This window comes from Callorhinus ursinus, unplaced genomic scaffold, assembly GCF_003265705.2.
Source record: "Callorhinus ursinus isolate GAN/ISIS: 27379988/994484 unplaced genomic scaffold, GSC_fseal_2.0 scaffold9, whole genome shotgun sequence".
NCBI classification, from domain to species: domain Eukaryota; kingdom Metazoa; phylum Chordata; class Mammalia; order Carnivora; family Otariidae; genus Callorhinus; species Callorhinus ursinus.
The window spans coordinates 37,545,903-37,565,933 of record NW_027397071.1 but is presented as its reverse complement, the minus strand read 5'-3'; the positions used below and the strand labels follow the sequence as shown (position 1 = coordinate 37,565,933).

Here is a 20,031-nt window from a genome sequence, read left to right as displayed (position 1 = left end):
CAGAGATTCACATCCTTTCAAGCATTCAAGACTTTTGAGAGCTGGTTCAAGGAAAAATCAGCGGACAAACCCATATTTGCCAAGAACCAGGATAACAACTAAAGCTTAAAAATGCTCACAACTCAAAGTTGTTCATGAGGATTTATATCAGCTGGTTTTTATGTTGGGTTCATTATCACTATCTCTCATTTACTTTGAGACACAGAAACAGCTTCCTGAAGACAGTAAGAAGAAAGTGAAAGCGGTGAAGTGGGAAGGGCAAGGGCTAATTGAGGGTTGGATATGGGGAGAGGTGGGCATCCCTGCTTTTTTTCTTTTTTCTTTCTTTTGTTTTTTTTTTTTTTAAGATTTTATTCATTTATTTGACAGAGAGAGACACAGTGAGAGAGGGAACACAAGCAGGGGGAGTGGGAGAGGGAGAAGCAGGCTTCCCACAGAGCAGGGAGCCTGATGCGGGTCTTGATCCCAGGACCCTGGGACCATGACCTAAGCCGAAGGCAGATGCTCAACTGACTGAGCCACCCAGGGGCCCCTGCTTTTTTTTTTTTTTTTTCTGTGTTTTTTTATCTATTTGAGAGAGAGAGAGAGCTGCCCACACACGGGGGGGGAGGGGCAGTAGGGGAGGGGCAGTGGGGGAGGGGAAGTGGGGGTGGGACAAGCACACTCCCTGATGAGCGGGGAACCTGATGAGGGGCTGGATCCCAGGATCCTGAGATCATGACCTGAGCTGAAATCTCACTCTTAACTGACTGAGCCACCCAGGCGCCCCTGGGCATTCCTGTTCTAAAGTCTATTAGCTGCTTTTTCATTTCAGAGATAAGATTGTTCCACCAGCTCTTCCACAAGCTGGAATGACAAACTGTTGTCACAGTTACAACATTTAAGAGCACAGATATTAATTATCATTCCTACCCTAGTACTTGATGTGACTTGCCTTCTAAAAACATCATCAAAAAAGTTTGAACAAAATGCTACATGATTTTATGGGAAGCGGTTATTTCATGCTGCAGGAAGCTAGGAAAGCTTCATGAAAGAGATTGTATTTCATCAAGACACCTTGAAGCAAGAAGGATTTAGACATGCAGAATTGGAGATATTCCAAGCAGAAAAAAGAGCCGGAGCAAAGGCAAGGAGGCATCAGGCATTAAATGTATCCAAGGAACAGGAAGCAAATCAGTTTAATTTGCACTTAAGTTGTGGGAGAGAAAACAGTGGATAATTAGGATCAGGGTCTTAAATAATAGAATGAGGAATTCAGTAAGCAACGGACTAGAATTTGGAGGCAGAGAATCAGGTTGTTTCAGTTCTGCATTTGCCAGCTCAATTAACCCTCACAATAACTCAGTGAGGTAAAGGTTTATATTTCCACTTTTATAAAAGAGAGAACTGAGGAGGCACCTGGGTGGCTCAGCCCTTAAGCATCTGATGCTGCCCGATGCGGGCTCCCTGCTCCGCGGGAAGCCTGCTTCTCCCTCTCCCAGTCCCCCTGCTTGTGTTCCCTCTCTCACTGTGTCTCTTTCTGTCAAATAAATAAATAAAAATATTTAATAAAAAAAGAAAACTGAGGCTCAAACTGGTTAATAACTTGCGCATTTCAGACATCGGATTAAGAAAGACACAAGAATAGAAATCAGGACTCTTTCCCCTCTGTTATATTGTCCCTTGCTGCACTGTCATCTTTGGTTTAGTAGCCTTTTCCTCTGTGGAGACCATGAGCATTTTGCCATACTGGCTGTGTCTTTGTTTCCTAAAAACCTAGCACAGTGCTTGGCATATAGTATGTGATCAATAAATGTTAGCTGAATGAAAGAAAGAATATCTAGCAACCCGTTTTAATGGCAGAAGTGGAGCATAGGAGAAAGCCCAAGGCTGGAGATATCTAGATGTAGAAAGTCATCTGCTGAGGGGTTATTGGTGTAGCCATAAGATAGATGAGTTGAAAGGTATTTATAATAAATTCAAAAGCATTTAATGAATACACTGACTTTAGGGTGAGCATAAGACTTTCTCTTTCCACTCTTATTGAATGGTAGCTACCAAGTCCAAAGATATCAGGATGACTGTCCCTGTGAAGCCACCAATGCCATGTTATGAAACACCTTCTTTTGAAAGTGGATAGTCAGGATAACAGAGATATACAAAAACTTCCTCTTCTCCTTTCACAAAGGCGGTTCCAACATTGGAGCTTCCAAAATTTCGGTAACACCTGCCAGTTTCTGAAACTTACAAATGAGAATGTTGTGGAAGACAAGAGAAACACAATTCAAAATTTCCTTAAAAGGAATATGCTGTGGTCTTCTGCTGTATTTTCTGGAGATGAGAGAAGTGATGACCTCTGGGAATCCATTTGGAGCTTATAATTTGAAAATAGATTAACTGATGTGATACTTTGTTTTGCTTTAAATAGTGGAAGTGTAGCAATGACCAACAAGTTTTTAGAAAGGCATGAAAAAGGTGATAACAACCTCCATCTGTCCTGTTGACTGTGATTCTACAAAACCAACGACCAGAGACAGCTGAATAAAAAGACACCTAGCACCTAGCACCAATTATCAGGGATTAGAAGACTCTCTTGTTTGATTGATTTAAATTGCATCCTGTTTTCTAGCTACAGGCATGGGAGATAATAGCGAAGGCCACGGAAATGCTCAAGCACCAAATTATAGTCATGAAAAGAGAAACTTGGATCTATAACTTGATTTAATTAGTCCCCTGCCCCCTTCTCCCCACTTAGGCTAGTCAGGGTCAGTGGGTTTTGGAAATGACAATCCTAAAAAATAATAGAGCAAATAAATTTACAAATTCAAAGCACATCAAACAATGGGCCTGCAAATGCTCACAAAACAGAAGTAACTTTTAAATTTATTATGAATTACTCAAATCATCATTTTGGAATATTCATTAATATACATGGTGAAGTGGTAAACTGCCCAGGGGTACTATGAAGATACATTTTGGAGTCTGGAACAGATGATAGAAACAAATGTACATAAATAAGGTGCAAAGGACGTTAGAAATACAAGAATATTTTAGAAAGCACAAAGGAAGAAATTACTTAAATCCATTAAGGCTGAATACAGATGGCTTTTGTGAAGAAGGTACATTAAGCAAATCCTTGTAGATAAGGGAATTTTTCTCTAAGTGAAAAACAGAGAAAGCTAATTGTAAGCTGAAGGAATCAAATAAGTAAGGGCTTAGAAATAAAAAAGTATAGGATGCATGGATTTCATATGATCAGTAAAGAGGAAGATATAACTAGTAAGGTAAACTGGAATGAAATTAGCGAGGGCATGGAAATCTATGCTAAAAAAACAGCAATTTATTCTCTATACTAGCACTTTCCCATAGAATTTTCTGTAATGATAGCAATATTCTTTCTATATTGGCACACATGGCTATTTAGTACTTAAAATGTGGCTAGTTTAACTGAGAAACCGCAGTTTTAATTTTATTATATTAAGGTTATTATTAATTAATTAATGTATCAAATTTAAATAGCCACATGTGACTAGTGTACCATACTGGACAGTACAGACAATGGTAGCCACTAAAAGTTTTGTGGAAGAGAGCGACATGATTGGAGAAATGCTGTAGTGTTAGTTTTCCTTCGCACAATCTAAAATGTTGATTTAGGGCGCCTGGGTGGCTCAGTTGGTTGAGCGACTGCCTTCGGCTCAGGTCATGATCCTAGAGTCCCGGGATCGAGTCCCGCATCGGGCTTCCTGCTCAGCAGGGAGTCTGCTTCTCCCTCTGACCCTCTTCCCTCTCGTGCTCTCTGTCTCTCATTCTCTCTCTCAAATAAATAAATAAAATCTTTAAAAAAAATAAAATGTTGATTTATTTGGGGAAAGAACCTCTTTAAATTCATCACTGCCCATGTAATCTTTAGTTTTATGATTTCGTCTAATTAGAAAAACATTGTGAATGTTCATTAATTCTATTGCAGAAGAACAATTAATAGAGGAAAAATGGGTAAGCAGAATAGATTTAAAAGAAAAAACACCAGCAGATGGTAAATTCTGGTAAGTTTTAAAAATTTCTAGCACACCAACATGAATGCCTTGTGACTGTGGAGAAACAACACATTTCATTCCTTGGATGGAAAGATTATATCTTACTCACCCTAAGCTGATTAATGTATGTATTACTAATAGTTTGCTCATGAGACTTATAGTAGAAACACAAAAATAAGCAATATAGACACTCATAAGGGCATACTAGTTCTGTCACATATGGGTGATTAAGAAATTTTAGGCCTCTAGGCTCACAGAATTGTCATTTGTCGATAATGATAAAAAAGAATAATAAAAACTCAAATGTGTTATTTGCATTTTGTGAAAACAAAAAAAATTAATTGATGTCATCTGTTTCTTTTTCTCTGGGGCTTATGTGAAACTTAAAGTTTTTACTTCAAAGCATATGTCAGAAATAGTTATTTAAATCAAAATGGAAATGCTTTTTTATATATTTTAGCTATAGCTTTTAAATTTAGAAATTAAATTTAGAAAATTTAGAAATTAAATTTAGAAAATTTAGAAATTAATTTAGAAAAATAAGTCAGACTGAGAAAGATACCATATGATTTCATTCATAAGTAGAATCTAAAAAAACCCCCCAAAATTAATAAACAAACAAAAAAGCAGAATCAGAACTATAAATACAGAGAACAAACTGATGGTTGCCAGAGGGAAGAGGGATGGGCAAAATGGGTGAAAGGGGAGTAGGAGATACAAACTTTCAGTCATGAAATAAATAAATCATGGGAATAAAAGGCATAGCATAAGGAATATAGTCAAAAGCAGTGTAACTGGATTGATGGTAGCTGCACTTGTGGCGAAAATAACATAATGTGTAAACTTGTCAAATCACTAAGTTCTACACCTGAAACGAATGTAACATTGTGTGTCAACCATACTAAAAAAAAAAAAAAAATTAGAGGTTCCTTGGAGTTCAAGGAACTTACTTATATTTATCATAGCCAAGTTAGGTTGACTGATAAAGACAAGATCTAATGGAATTACAGATTTCCCATTGGTAGGTAAAATATTTATGCAGATGAATAAACATTGAAATTCTAAAACATTAAGTTCCAAGTACGTCCCTGAAACGACTGGAAATTCCTCTCTTCTGCTTGCACAAGAGGTTAACTGTGCAACATGTAGGTTAACCTAAGGTATAGGTTAACTTTGGAGCTAAGATTGCTGCCATAGGCCAAAGATAGCGGATGAAAACAGACACGTGGTCAGTAAGTAGCAGGGATACATACAGGATATATGCCACACTCCCTTCAGCGCAAGTCTGACTTCCCTTCCATGTATCTGCTTTTGTACGTTAGTAAACTACTTGTGGCCAATTAGTTAATATTCTCCCATTATCCTCGGGCCAGAAATCATGCAGTCATCCTTGATATTTTCTTCCTCTCACGCACCACAGTCAATCTGTCAAGAAATCCTGCTTGTTCTATCTTCAAAATAGATCTAGAATCCAACCAGTCCTCATTGCCTTTACTGACTTCAGTTCTCATCTGAATCACATAGCCTCCCACTGTATGCCCTGTTCCTACATTTGCTCTCTTACTGCTTCATTTTTTTTTAAGATTTTATTTATTTATTTGAGAGGGAGAGAATGAGAGATAGAGAGCACGAGAGGGAAGAGGGTCAGAGGGAGAAGCAGACTCCCTGCTGAGCAGGGAGCCCGATGCGGGACTCGATCGCAGGACTCGATCCTGGGACTCCAGGATCATGACCTGAGCTGAAGGCAGTCGCTTAACCAACTGAGCCACCCAGGCACCCTCTTACTGCTTCTTTAAACAGCAGACAGACATTCCTTTTAAAATGTAAGTCAGGGGGCGCCTGGGTGACTCAGGCAGTTAAGCGTCCAACTCTTGATTTTGGCTCAGGTCATGATCTCAGGGTCCTGAGATCAAGCCCCACATCACGCTCCTCGCTCATTGGAGAGTCAGCTTGAGGATACTCTCTCCCTCTCCCTCTGTCCACCCCTCCCCCTGACTCACGCTTGCACACTCTCTCTAAAATAAACAAATAAAATCTTAAAAAAATAAAATAAAATGTAAGTCAGATCGCATTAGTGTGATTTCACTTTTCCAAAACCTTTCACAAATTTCCGGTTTCATTCAGAGTAAAAGTCCAAGAGCTTAACGCAGTTTACAAGGTCCTATGTGATTTGGTCTTACTCCTCTCTGCCCTTCTCCATCACCCTGCTCCAGCCACACCAGCCTTCTTGCTGTTGGCAAACATGTCCGGCATCCTCCCTCCCTAGGACATTTGAATGGGCTGCTCCCCCCAGAAATTGGCAGGGTTAATTCCCTCACTTTCTCAAATCTTTGCGGGAACATCACTTTCTCCATGACACCTTTGTCACTCTCTATGTAAAATTGTAACTAGCCTCTGGCTCTCCTTATCTCCTCTACTTTTTCTTTTCCCATGGCATTTATCACCCTCTGTTTTATCTATGACCGATGTTGCTTATTGTTTCCTCCCCCCAGATGTATGTTTCATGCATTTGTTTTATTCATGTAAGTGCCTGGAAGCACAGCAGTGTCAGCAATGCCTGCCATGTAGCAAGAAATAATTGACTGAATGAATTATCATAAAGAATATTTTCATTGTAATGTGTGCAGCCTAAGTGTATATTTATAAACCATATTTCTAGATATTACAAAGACATTGCTTAAGCTAGATTTTCTCTGCACCTAAAGCTACTCCCAAATGATAAATGAAGAATCTCTATAAATGGCATTAAGTCTTTCAAGTCATCACGATGTAACTTTAAAAGCCTTCAACACGTTTGTTTTAAAATATATATATATATATATATATTAGAAAGTTTACTTTTTCCTGCTAGGGTATCTACTGAAATTTCCTTGGCTGAGTCTTATGCAGTCTACAGATATGGATATAGATGTTTCATTCCTACATTCACGTGTATCTATTTTAGGCCAGGCATTGTCCAAAGCACTGGGAAAATAAAGATTTCTAGGACATGGTCCCTTCTTATGAGGAGCCCAGAACTTCACAGTGTGAGAGACTAGGCTACAAATTATCACTTACAAACAACATAGAGTTAATAACAGCAATTGGACTCGAATGCAATCTTAAAAGCACAAGCAAAGAGCCATGGATTGCAAATTTACTTTTGATCTGCTTATTACATGACAAAATAGCACAGAACATTTAGCAAGGCATGGAACTTAAGAATGAGATGATCTAGGATCTGAATCCCACACTTCACCTTCTTGTATTTTTTAATATATCTCTTTATTTAAGGATAATATACATCCACATAAGTGCATGTCTTATTTGTACAGGATAAGATGAGCATAGCCATGTAACCTGCACCCAAATCAATGAGCTGAACATGAGCAGCATCCCACAAGCCGTACTTGAGCTCTCTCTCTATCACTTTACTCCCACATGGGGAACCACTATCCTGATTTCTAATGCCTAGATTAGTTTTGTCTGTTTTTCTACTTTATTTATTTATTTTTTTAAAAGATTTTATTTATTTGACAGAGAGAAACACAGCGAGAGAGGGAACACAAGCAGGGAGAGTGGGAAAGGGAGACGCAGGCTTCCCGCAGAGCAGAGAGCCCGATGCGGGGCTCGATCCCAGGAGCCTGGGATCATGACCTGAGCTGAAGGCAGACGCTTAACACTGAGCCACCGAGGCGCCCCTGTTTTTCTACTTTATATAAATGAAACCAAATAGTTTGTATCTTTCGTGTCTGGTGCTTACTCAATATTATGTTTGTGAGACCCATCCGTGTTGTTACATGTTGCTGTAGACTGTTGATTCTCATTGCTCATTGTATTCCATTTTGTGAACATAACATAATTTGTGTTCTACTGTTGGTGAGCACTGGAGTAGTTTCCAGTTTGGGGCTATTAAGAATAATGCTTCTATGAAGATTCTAATACATAACTTTTGGTGAATGCAAAAATACATATGTTCAGCTCTAGTAGTTATTTCAAACAATTTTCCAAAGTGGCTGTACAAGTTTCTATCTCCCCAGGAGTGTGAGTTCTCATTACCCCACAGCCTCATTACCATTAGTATTTGTTGTCTTTTTTCAATTTAACCATTCTTGTGGGTATACAGTGATATCACATTGTTTAATTTGCATATTTTTGATGACTAATGAAATTATTACTTTTCATATATTATTGGTCATTTGAAGTTGGATTTGGAGAGCTTCTTTTTGAAGTGTCTGCTCAAGTCTTTCGTCCATTTTTCTACTGGATTGTCTTTTTCCTATTGATTTGTAAAAGTTCTTTATATATTTGAGTCCTTTATTGGATGATTGTATTATAAATATATCCTCTTATCCAATAAAGTGCCTTTAGTTTTTTTAATGGTGTCTTTGAAGAATAGACGTTCTTACTCTTAATGTAGTATGATTTGTAATTCATTCTTTTAACTACAGAAATTATTAACATAATTAACATAAGTTGCTGTTTCAAAACTCCTCAATGAACTCTTATAAAGCCATTTTAAAAGATCACTATGTAGGGCGCCTGGGTGGCTCAGTTGGTTAAGCGACTGCCTTCGGCTCAGGTCATGATCCTGGAGTCCCGGGATCGAGTCCTGGGATCGAGTCCCACATCAGGCTCCCTGCTCAGCGGGGGGTCTGCTTCTCCCTCTGACCCTCTTCCCTCTTGTGCTCTCTCTCAAATAAATAAAATCTTTAAAAAAAAAAAGATCACTATGTAAAGCATAGAAATGTATGTAATTACAGTTATGACAATGTTTCTGAAAATCTATGTATCCGGAAAAAATGGAAGAGAAAACAGATTAAAAACATTTTTTAAGGGTGGTGAAGAATATTGGAAGAAAATCTATTTTTAAAACTTTCTGAGTGCTTTTTACCATATACATATTTCTATGAGTCATGTGCCTCTGTGTCCCCATAATAACAATCTTCCTCCACATATCTACTTCTATCATGTTGCTAAAACAAATTATTACATTTATCTGTACTTAATTATCACAAGTCTATCTCTCTCTACCAGACAGTGAACCCCTTGGGTCTTGCTCTTTGTATTCCCAGCTCCAGTCACAAGTCTGGAACATGAAAGGTTATTTTGTAATTGTTTAATGAATGAATGCATTACTTGATGAATAGATAAGTAAATAGGATTTTTCCAAATCTTAGCTATTCTCTCTCTATATATATTATATACTTGGAAATTTTCCTAATGCTTTCAGACATTATGGAAGAGTTTTTAATCTCCTACCTCTAAGCCCCTCTAATTTAGGAGTTCCTAGCTGTCTTTGAGATCCAGCTACTGGCTCAGCTACTCAACCAGTGTGGGGAAAAGAAATAGAGCATAGGGAAATTCTGCTTTGGCTAAAGAATTGTGTTACACCATTATTTCAGCCTGCATTTACCCCAGATTTCACAGACTAGTGTGTATATTCTACATTTACAAAAAAGTAAAAGCCTCAGAAAGACCTAAAAAGAATACCTGTAAACAAGAGGCACATTTACTAGGACAATATATAGGCATATGGTAGGTCTTACACATTTAGGGTTTTTTTTTTTTTTCTGGGTAAGCGAAATATTTACAAATGGCCCAAGATACACAAATGGCCCAGTTGCTTATTTTCCATCTGTACTTCTCACAGACACTCTGCAGTTGAATGGAAGTTCCTTGACAGCAGCAATCATGTCTGTCTTATTCCCTGCTGTATCTCAAAATCTAGCACACCCTCCCATGGTGGGAGCAGAAGACATTCTATCTGGTGACACCAGACATGCACTAATCATCTTGATTGGTTAGAACTTGCAGGACTGCATCCGCAAGTCAACAAGGAGCAAAGAGCCAAGAACCTTTTATATACCATCCTTAGAATTTCACATCAGGCAATGATATGAAAGCTTTCCCATGGCAAGCATGTATTTGTTGTTCCTAGTCCTCTTTCCCCTCTTCCAAACCACCAGCCTGGTTTTTAAGCACCATCCTTCCCTCATTCAGCCTTTCTCTACCTAGCCACACCTTCCTTTGCAAAAGTAATTATGAATATCTTGCCTTTCATATAGCTGGAATATGCCAAAAAGCACTGATTGTTAATGCATAAGGCTACCTGAAAACTTGCCATACCTCCAGTTACAGGCATACCTCATTTTATTGTTCTACAGGCAAACCTTGCTTTCTTGTGCTTTGCATATATTTGTGCTTTTTTACAAATTGAATATTTGTGGCAACCCTGTGCCTTACAAGTCTATTGGCACCATTTTCCAACAGCATTTGCTCACTTCGTGTCTGTGTGTCACTTTTTGGTAATTCTTGCAACATTTCAAACTCTGTTATTATTATATTTGTTATGCTGATCTGTGATCAGTGATTACAACTCACTGAAAGTTCAGATGATGGTTAGTATTTTTAGCAATAAAATATTTCTTAATTAAGGTATGTAGGTTATTTTTTAGACATAATGTTGTTGCACACTTTAATATGCATAAACATAAACTTTTATATGCACTAGGAAACCAAAAAATTTATTTGACTTACTTTATTGCAATACTCACTTTATTGTGTTGGTCTAGAACCAAACCTGCAATATCTCTGAGTTATGCCCGGACTAGGTTTTTTCAGACTCTCTAGACTATTTTGTGCAATGCAGTCTTCCTTATCCACTCTTCTTTGTATAAGTAAGTGGCCATCCTTGCCTGGCTATACTAAAGTGCATTTAGAGTTACACATCCATTCAGGTTACATTCCTCTCCAGGAGAGAAGATGTGAGCTGTGCTCTGTCAGATTCTTGTCTATAAAGGGTGACCGTGAAGGGTCCTGCAGAAAGTGGCCTCTTAAATCCTAGATGCTTCACCTCAGTTGTGCTTGCTCACAAAGTAGGCTTCATGCCATGGATCCTGGGACTTCGCAAGTATTGTTGCAGAGAGAAGGAACAATGCTTAACCACGGCCATAACCTGCTCTCAAATAAGGTAAAGAATGTCAGAAGCTGGGACTAAGTTATGTGGCATATTCTGAGGGCAGAAATCAATTTCTATGGGACTGGAATGGAACACCTGCCTCATTTAAGGCTACCATATGACACACGGTTTCCCAAGTGTTCAGAAAACTTCATTTACAAGACTCAGTTAATTCTTGAGTTCCCTCCCTTGGGTAAAACAAAACTGTAGCTATAGTTAAGGCTTTGGTAGCAAGTGGCTTGTGTGACAAGAAATAGAATCAAGGAAAGATCTGCAAAGATGAACGTGAAATGGACATTCAGACAAGGGTTTTGGGAAACAGCTGCAGTGCTGCTTCTCTCCCTGGCAGATGTCAGTGGCCATCAAGGCCACCTTCTCTCTCACACATCCTCCCACAGTGTCAGGCCTGGAACACAGTTAGAGGTCATATTCTCAGGGTGACACGGACCATCTTTCAAACAGACAGTGAAAAGACATCTTAATGGGGGAAATGAGTCATCTTGAGAGCTAGGCGGAGGATGGGTATACCTTGATAATGGCGTGTTTAACAGGAAGATTCTTTACTCTCATGGTTGCCTCAGCGCACCATCCAGCCCCTGAGTGCTCTGACGGCCCACGGCCCACTGACTACATACCCTTCAGATCCAATTAATGATGGCGCCCACGCCACCTACCAAGCACATTTCCAATTTAAGCGGTCTCCAGCTCTCCACCACCACCCACTTCTCTCCCCCACCTTTCCATTCCTCTCTGTGGGGGTTAGCTAACTAGTTGACTACTTACTAATCCTTCTATTAATGAAGATTTCAGCCTCCCTGTAAGGCCTTACACTGAAATCTGTAAGGATTTGTGACCCTGACAGGCAAAAAATTAGAAAGCAGCTAGCAAAACTTTCCTGAAGGATAGAAATACCTAAGATCTAAAAATTGTCTTATAAGGACAGATTCCACACTATGAATCCCCCTTCTCTCCTTACCTCCAGCTCCCTGTGATGAAAGATCGGTAACCTTAGGAATAAATGACAAATTCTGTAACAATTAGGTTTCTTCCCAGGAGCTACACGGGGATGCAGGAGTAACTCTGTGGTTGGGGGGTGAGGGGGGAGGGAGGGGGGGCAGGTTTTTTGAGCCCCCGATTCTTCCTTTGGCCACCTGGTCCCAGGTTGCCGCGTCCCCGGGCGGCGCGCGCAGGTCAGCGCAGCGCCCCGGCGGTGGTGTGACTCGGAGGGGTGTGACTGCGAGCCCCCGGCGCGCGCCCGCCCCCACCCCTGCACCCTGTGCCCGCCCGCGCAGCGTGACTGGCCGCCGCCGCAGACCCGGCTCCGGGAGGCGCAGAGCGCGGCGCGCTGAGCGGGAGAGGCGAGCGGACTGCTGCTTGGCGTCCGCCGCGCTGTCCTCCCTCCTCCGCTCCCTCCGCCCTTCTCTGGCGGCCGCGCTGCCTGGGAGCCCGGGAAGCCGCTGCTCCAAGCCCGCAGCTCCGGCGCGCGGACCAGCAGCGAGGCGGGGGCGGCGGGAGCGCGGAGACCACAGGCCCCGGGGACCGGAAAGGGGGGCACTGGCCTGGGCTGGCAGATCTGAGCGTGGGAGTGTTTGCGCGTGAGATCGAGGGCTGCGCCCGTGCTCCGCGCGGACCCCGCCAGCCCCAGCCCAGGTCGCCGCAGCCCGGGAACCTCTCCGCCCGTGCCCTAAGGCACGCGCGGCACAGCCATGAACACCAACGATGCCAAGGAGTATCTGGCCCGGAGGGAAATCCCTCAGCTTTTCGAGGTAAGGGGCTAGGGCTGGCAGACGGCCGGGAGGATCCGGGGAAGGCATCTCCGGGCCTGGGGTGGGTGGGTGGGGGTCTGGGGAAGGGAGTGGAAGCCGCGCCCCGTCCCACCTTGCCGACACGGGGCGCGGAAGTGAAGGGGCTTGCAGAAGCTCGCTTTCCCGCTTGCCCGGGGTCGTCGCCTTTTCAGCGGGTTGCCGGGGTCCTTGTCCGATGGCTGGGCTTAGAAGCCCGCATCTCGCAGATCAAGTTTCAGTCTTCCAGCAGGGCTCTGGAAGCAGGTTGCCTCCAGTGTACCCCTCGGATGTGGAGGGTGGGCTGCCGGCGGCGGTCGGCCCCGCTTTCTAGGGGCGAGGGCCAGGCCAGGTGGGTACGGCTGGCGCACAGGAGCGAGCAGGGACTCAAAGCGGAGGGGTGGAGAGCCCTAGCCCCTCCGCGCGCAGAGGGTCAGGACCCCGCGGGGAAGGGGAAGTGTGGACGGAAGTAGCCTTCTGAGGGGACAGCTTGGAGGAGAGTGATGAAGATGCAAAAAACAAATCCAAACCCGTCGAGTGCAGCACTATCTCCCGGGTGGCAGGCTCCCAGCGCTGCTGTGCGCTTTCGGTGAATGAACTCCTGAGCACGTTTTCCGTTGCCTTGGAAGGGATCATTCCTTCCTCGCCCCCCGCCCCCCGCCCTGGCTGTAGCTTTCGCCGGCCTTCTCCAACCCACCTAGAGAAAGCAAGTCGGAGAGAGCGGCGGGGCGGGCGTGACTCCTGTTGCTGTTTTCGGGCCGCATCACAGCATCATCTCCACCAGGGACCCAGGCGATGAGGAACACTTTGGGAACGTGGGAGAGGAGGCTTGAGGGATGAACGAAAGGCACCTTGTTAGTTCTAACCGCATCCTACGTCTCGGAGCCTTTTGCTTCCTTTCCTTCTCTCTATATTTGCATTTTGAAACATTGCTGAGTTCTGTGTGGTTTCGGTTAAAAACAAAAACAAAACAGGGGCGCCTGGGTGGCTCAGTCGTTAAGCGTCTGCCTTCGGCTCAGGTCATGATCCCAGGGTCCTGGGATCGAGCCCCGCATCGGGCTCCCTGCTCCGCGGTAAGCCTGCTGCTCCCTCTCCCATTCCCCCCTGCTTGTGTTCCCTCTCTCGCTGTGTCTCTCTGTCAAATAAATAAAAATAAAAACAAAAACAAAACAAAACAAAAAATGGAAGCGAGCCAAGCTTCATAGATGGAGCCCCCGCAGATGAATTCTATTCACTGCAAACCTGCCCCCCCCATTTCTGAAAGATGATAGGCTGTAGACTGATCCCATTAAACCAAGGGTCATGAGTTGTTCTTTCTCCTGTTTGGGAGGTTTGTTCTGCTAAAAGGAATTTTAAAACACCATTTGGGAAAGGAATTTGATGCCTGTTTTCCCAGATTGTCTTTAAACTGGGCCACCATAATTGCAGATCTTCATTTTTTTCTCACCTCTGTTAGCCACCCGTTTCAGGTTGGTCTGAAGCTAAGATTTCCAGGTAAACCACACACTGAGCACAAGGCTGGTTTGTGAAACCAAATCTAGCAAGTGTGTTACTCATGCTTGAAAAGAATCAGGAGGTGTTGCATAAGTACAGGTCTCGGGGGTAGGTAGGGTTCTTAAAGAGTTTTCCTTTTTCTTCTTTTTTTTTAATCTTCAAAAAGTAAATATGGAGCAAAAGAGTTGAAGGTTTTGTCATAAATGTTACTACTGAGATCAATCTCATTTTTATACTTCTAAAAGAATAATTAGAAACACATGCAGGAATGTCACCTGATTGCAAAGTGCTGCTTAATAGTATGTCTATTTTCTTTATAAATGTGGGTACTGTTTTTCCTCCTTAGTAACCACAGAGATTTTTGATGGTTTGTTCATGAAAATCTACACTGTGTATGCAAATAGGTGATGGCTGGCGTTTTCATTCAGGTATTATGTTGTTTTGTTTTGTTTTTCTGCATATGAATGGGGCATTTTAAAATAGTGTACACCCAGAAAAGGAAGTCTACTCCCTTAGGTGAAATGCAGTAATACAATGTACTTAAATGCAATCCTGGACATTTGGAAGATGGAAAAAGACTTCTGGTGACCTCCAAAGACTCCATCCTACCAGTAAGAATCTATGCTTTATCCAGCAGAAGACAGAAGTAAAACCTGCCAGTTCTCTATGTAATAAGCATAACCAAATGTTTTGTTTCCAAACAGAATTTTCTCTGTCAAACCATAATAATGGTATGTGAAGTTTCTAACTATACAGAGTTTATCAATTAGGTATCTATCAAACAAAAAACATTGCCTTAACTGTAGATTTTATTTATTTATTTTTAAAGATTTTATTTATTTATTTGAGAGAGTGAGAATGAGAGAGAGCACATGAGAGGGGGGAGGGTCAGAGGGAGAAGCAGACTCCCTGCTGAGCAGGGAGTCCGATGTGGGACTCCATCCCGGGACTCCAGGATCATGACCTGAGCCGAAGGCAGTCGCTTAACCAACTGAGCCACCCAGGCGCCCTTAGCTGTAGATTTTAGACACCCCTATAGACCAAGTAATTGATTATTGGAATCTACATACTGTCAGACAACTAGATGTGTTTAACTAACCTTTTCAGATTTTCTCCTGACTTCAGACATCACATGCGCTAAATGGGATATCTCTGGTAGGTTCAAGTTTAAAATGTGTTTCTATTTTTAGAGTAAATGTTTAAAATAAAAACCACATTCCCCTGATATTGTCATGATTTCTTGAATCTAGCCAACCTTAGAGGGTATGTGTTGATCTTCTTTTACTGTACCTTCGAGCAGAGATTTAGCAATTAATTCGAATTCTGGTGAAAGTCAAATTAGATTGTTCAGGTTCTCTAAGGATTAACTAAAAAAGACGGAATAATAGGTTATCTTGGATCCCTGATGGTGGCTGACTGCTAGAAGGAAGGGTTAAAATTATCCATGGAGTGGAACTCATTCCTTCTACAGTCAATACCCTTTGGGGAGTCAGATTTTTTTAGGGAGGTTGGAAATGTATATTTTCCAGTTAAAAAAAATTTCATTGAGTATGTTCACTCATTTTAGGCAATAATAGGAATTTTTTAAAAAAAAGAGAGACCTTGAGTGATTCATATTGTATAGTTGGATTATGTAGGGGGCACAGATAGTCTGGCATTTTCTTTTTATCCCATATTGTATTTTTGCAAGATGTAGAGAGAGGAATATGTGCGTTTTGGAATCAGAAACGTTGGGTTGGAATCCTGGGGCTACAAGTTAATGAGCTTGATCAGCTCATTAACATCTCTGAGCCATGGTTTCCTAATCTATAAAATGGGGATAATAATACCACATAAGGCTGAGAGTGCATTGGGTGAGCTAAGGCATACAAAGACACAGAGGAAGCACTGCCACAGTTAGCTATATTAACATAGGAATGTGAGGAGTTAAACACAATGTGTGTGTCCGTGTGTGTCTGTGTATATATAACACAGATCTTCGCACACAAACGGAATGTGGATGCCCAGATTAGTTTTTTCCTCTCCCTCTGCAATTGAATTCCTCTCAGCACTCTAACCCACACTATTTGGGATTTGAGAGAACAAATGTACCTGGAAAGAACTGCCTACCACTTTGAACAAATTGTACAAGAATAATGTGAAAATAAAATACTGTATTTAGCAAAGATGTCAGCCTTTCAAAGGGGGTGTGTGTGTTGTACATTAATAATGTATATTGGTGATAATAATCTTCTATGCTTTTTCCATGAAATACTGTAAAGGAAAACAGTTTGCACATCAGTCGAGTTCCCGGGAGTCAGCATTTCCAAATTTGTATCATTTTTAGAAACTACTACATATGACACATTGGACACCAGGTTTTCCTCTGTAACCTCAGCGGATATTGTGGTGATTTATTATATATCAAATAGCATTTTTTTAAGTCTCAGACTATGTTTTGAGTAAAATTTTTTTCCTAATTAGAAAACAGTCCAGGGGAGCCTGGGTGGCTCAGTCCTTGAGTGTCTGTTCGGCGCAGGTCATGGTCCTGGGGTCCTGGGATCAAGCCCCGCATCAGGCTCCCTGCTCAGCAGGAAGCCTGCTTCTCTCTCCCCGACTCCCCCTGCTTCTGTTTCTGCTCTCGCTATCTCTCTGTCAAATAAATAAATAAAATATTTTTTAAAAAAAGAAAGAAAACAGTCCAATATGCACCTACCATGTGCCAGGGACAGTGTCAGGGGCTAGAGACTGAAAAATAAAAAAGACCCACTCTGGGTTGTTGAAGAGTTTACAGGTTAGAAGATGAGACCAACACAATAAACTGATGGTTTCAGTATAAATGACAGGTAAGATTTTTTTTTTTTTCTGGGTAATACGGAATGCTAGGAATAGGTCCACAAGCCAACCTGGGAGCTCAGAGGAGCCTTCCTGATCATAATAATATTAATGGGAACCACCAATTCTATTGAGTATTTACTATGCGCCAGGCCCTCAATATGCACTTTACAAATATTACATTTTTAATCCTTAAAAAACTCTCTGAAAGGGGCACCTGGGTGGCTCAATCCTTAAGCATCTGCCTTTGGCTCAGGTCATGATCCCAGGGTCCTGGGATCGAGCCCCACATCGGGCTCCCTGCTCCGCGGGAAGCCTGCTTCTCCCTCTCCCGCTCCCCCTGCTTGTGTTCTCTCTCTTGCGGTGTTTCTCTTTATCAAATAAATAAATAAAAAATCTTAAAAAAACCCCAACTCTCTGAGGTAGGTAAAACATTTTACAAATGAAGAGACTGAGGCTCAGAGCCTTTAAGAATATGACAAATAATGACTGGAGCACTTTTACGCACTGCACTTTATCTCACTTTGATAGGGTGCCTCCATTTTAAACTATGTAGTTGTCTGAATTGTTTAAAAGACAGAGAATGCTGAGCTGAACACTAATGGTCAAGAATTTAGGGGCTTTCTTAATTACTCAGCAGGTCATAATTCCACCTCTAATTGTTCATTAAGAAAACAAATGCAAAGACCAAAAGCAGCCCAGAATTTAAAGATGGGACATACAATTATTTTAACAAAGGTGGTTTTAAAACCTATATTACATAGGCATATTTTGTTGTTGTATTTCAGAGCCTCTTGAATGGACTGATGTGTTCTAAGCCTGAAGACCCGGTAGAGTACTTGGAAAGTTGTTTACAGAAAGTTAAGGAATTAGGTGGCTGTGACAAGGTGAAGTGGGATACATTTGTCAGCCAGGAAAAGAAGACCTTACCTCCGCTCAATGGAGGACAGTCACGGAGATCCTTTCTAAGAAATGGTAATGTATGTGTAGAATAATGGTTTATAGTTACAGCAGTTCTTTTTAAAACACACCATATAGACTATAGGTAGTTATTTGTTTTATTAGGTTTCCAAAAGCCTAGAAAGATATTTGACCCTGGAACATGATTAATCTCTCTGCTCCGAATTCTAATCACATTTGTGATAAGACAAAAGCACATGCCACGGTCCAACACTTCCCTAAAGGCTTAATGAAATTTTGTATTTCTGACTTTATTATTTTGCAAAATGAATTACATTAGCAAACTATGAGTTTTTCTTAAAACTGCAAATAAGAGTTTCCCAAATAAATGGATAGACAAAATAGTTATTATGTAATAATTAAACATTCCTTAATTAGCTGGGAAGAGCTTGGCATAATATGTTTCCAAACTCAGAGTTCATATTAGTGCATTTGCATAAATGCATATTAAGTTCATACTAGTTAATCCAACAAGTATTTATTAAGCAGCTACTGAATGCAACATAATAGATTAGGCATTTGGATGCTATAAAAGAAGTAGAAGACATAACTTGTCTAGCAATTTTAAGAATAGTTTGGAACTAAGAACTGGAGTTCACTAGAGGAGATTCGTGGTATATTCTGATAGCTTTCTGAACTACATGCCTATCAAAATTAGTGGTTCAACATCAGCCAACCACCTTTTAGGCTCTAGTTGAAGTAAAATCGTATGTGCAAAATGGAATCATTTCCAATCAGGGGAAACTAAGTTTATTCTTTCCCAGTGGCCAAGATCATTATAATTTCAAAATTTACATCACTTTCGAAAATTGTACCATGAAATGTTTGCAGCATTTATAATACAAGTCTTACAAGTATTTGTAGCAAATACAAGAGGGAAATAAACTTCTGTTTATTTTACTTAGTCATGACCTGCTTAGATTTTATTTGAACGCAGTGTGGGGGAAAAGTCATAGTGTGTTAATTTTTAAGAAACACAAACAGAAAGGGTAAGCAGAAACAACATTTTCTCAGAAGCATCTCCAGAGAGCAGAATCCTTCCCTATCCTTGCAGGAATCATCACCAGTTGATAGAGGCCTGAATGCCCAAGTGACAGTTACCTCCGAGGCACACCACTTAGTAAATTTCTGTTTCGGTGAACAAAATGACTTTTTCATGGGCTTGAAGGGTTCTCGTACCTTCCCAAAACAACTAACTTACTTTCCTGGGTTGTTATACTGTTAGAATCTGGCTCAGTGTTAAATACGTGTGCCACGCCCTTGTTTAATTAAATGAGGTTAAATATGGGGAATCGTTTCTAAACCTTAAAGCATTGACAAACCTCAGGTATTACTGGATTTAGTCTAAAATATTTTTACATTTTTAAATTTAAATCTAAGAGGATACGGTATCCCCTTAGTTCAAAAGCTGCTCTCAGACTGGGTATGAAAAGTGACTGTTTTGCAACAAAATAAAATCTGAATGCTTCTGTCTCATACTCTTACTTGGCTTGATTATACACAGAAGTCAGGCAGGCCAAGTGTGTAATACAGAACAGTGGAGACTGTGGTCAAATAAGTGAGAACAGTCATTGTCTAAAGGCAGTCATGTACAAATTTTGGAAAAATGTTGAGCTGAAGAAAACACATCTACGGGGCTGTATTAGGCCCACAAATGACCAGTTTGGAACTCCTGAGTTAGCAGGATAAGCTAAAACACGAATGGAAAATGTAGGTTTAACTTTCATTAGAATTACAATTGTTTATTAATTTTAGACGTTCCATACGTACTGATACTTTACCAGAATTCCTTCTCAGAGATCTTTTCGTTAATCATCAAATAAAACCTTTCAATATACTATGATGACAGGAATGCCTTATTACATTTCTGTATCTCGGACACATGCTGAAAGACAGAATGGTTTCTAAATGGACCTTTCTGTAATAATAACAATTTTCTGAAATGCTTTACATACTTGTGTTTTGTAAGTTTTAGCTATAATTTATGGAATATATTATTAAATTAAAGGAAACTGATAACTTCCCAGTA

General features: G+C 41.0%; 1 protein-coding gene across 3 annotated transcripts in view; it reads left to right on the top strand.

The window, feature by feature from the left end:
• The first annotated feature begins 12,228 nt into the window (after positions 1–12,228).
• AK5 (adenylate kinase 5) overlaps positions 12,229–20,031 on the top strand; it is a 233,892-nt gene continuing 226,089 nt past the window's right edge. Inside the window, exons 1-2 of one of the 3 annotated variants that reach the window (XM_073896487.1) lie at positions 12,229–12,719; positions 17,831–18,017. In XM_073896487.1, coding sequence (XP_073752588.1) covers positions 12,660–12,719; positions 17,831–18,017 — 247 coding nt within the window. In that variant the 5' untranslated portion in view covers positions 12,229–12,659. Of the gene's footprint in view, positions 12,720–12,974; positions 13,087–17,830; positions 18,018–20,031 lie in introns of those variants that run through there. The other 2 variants (XM_025871956.2, XM_073896488.1) reach the window with 2 other exon arrangements.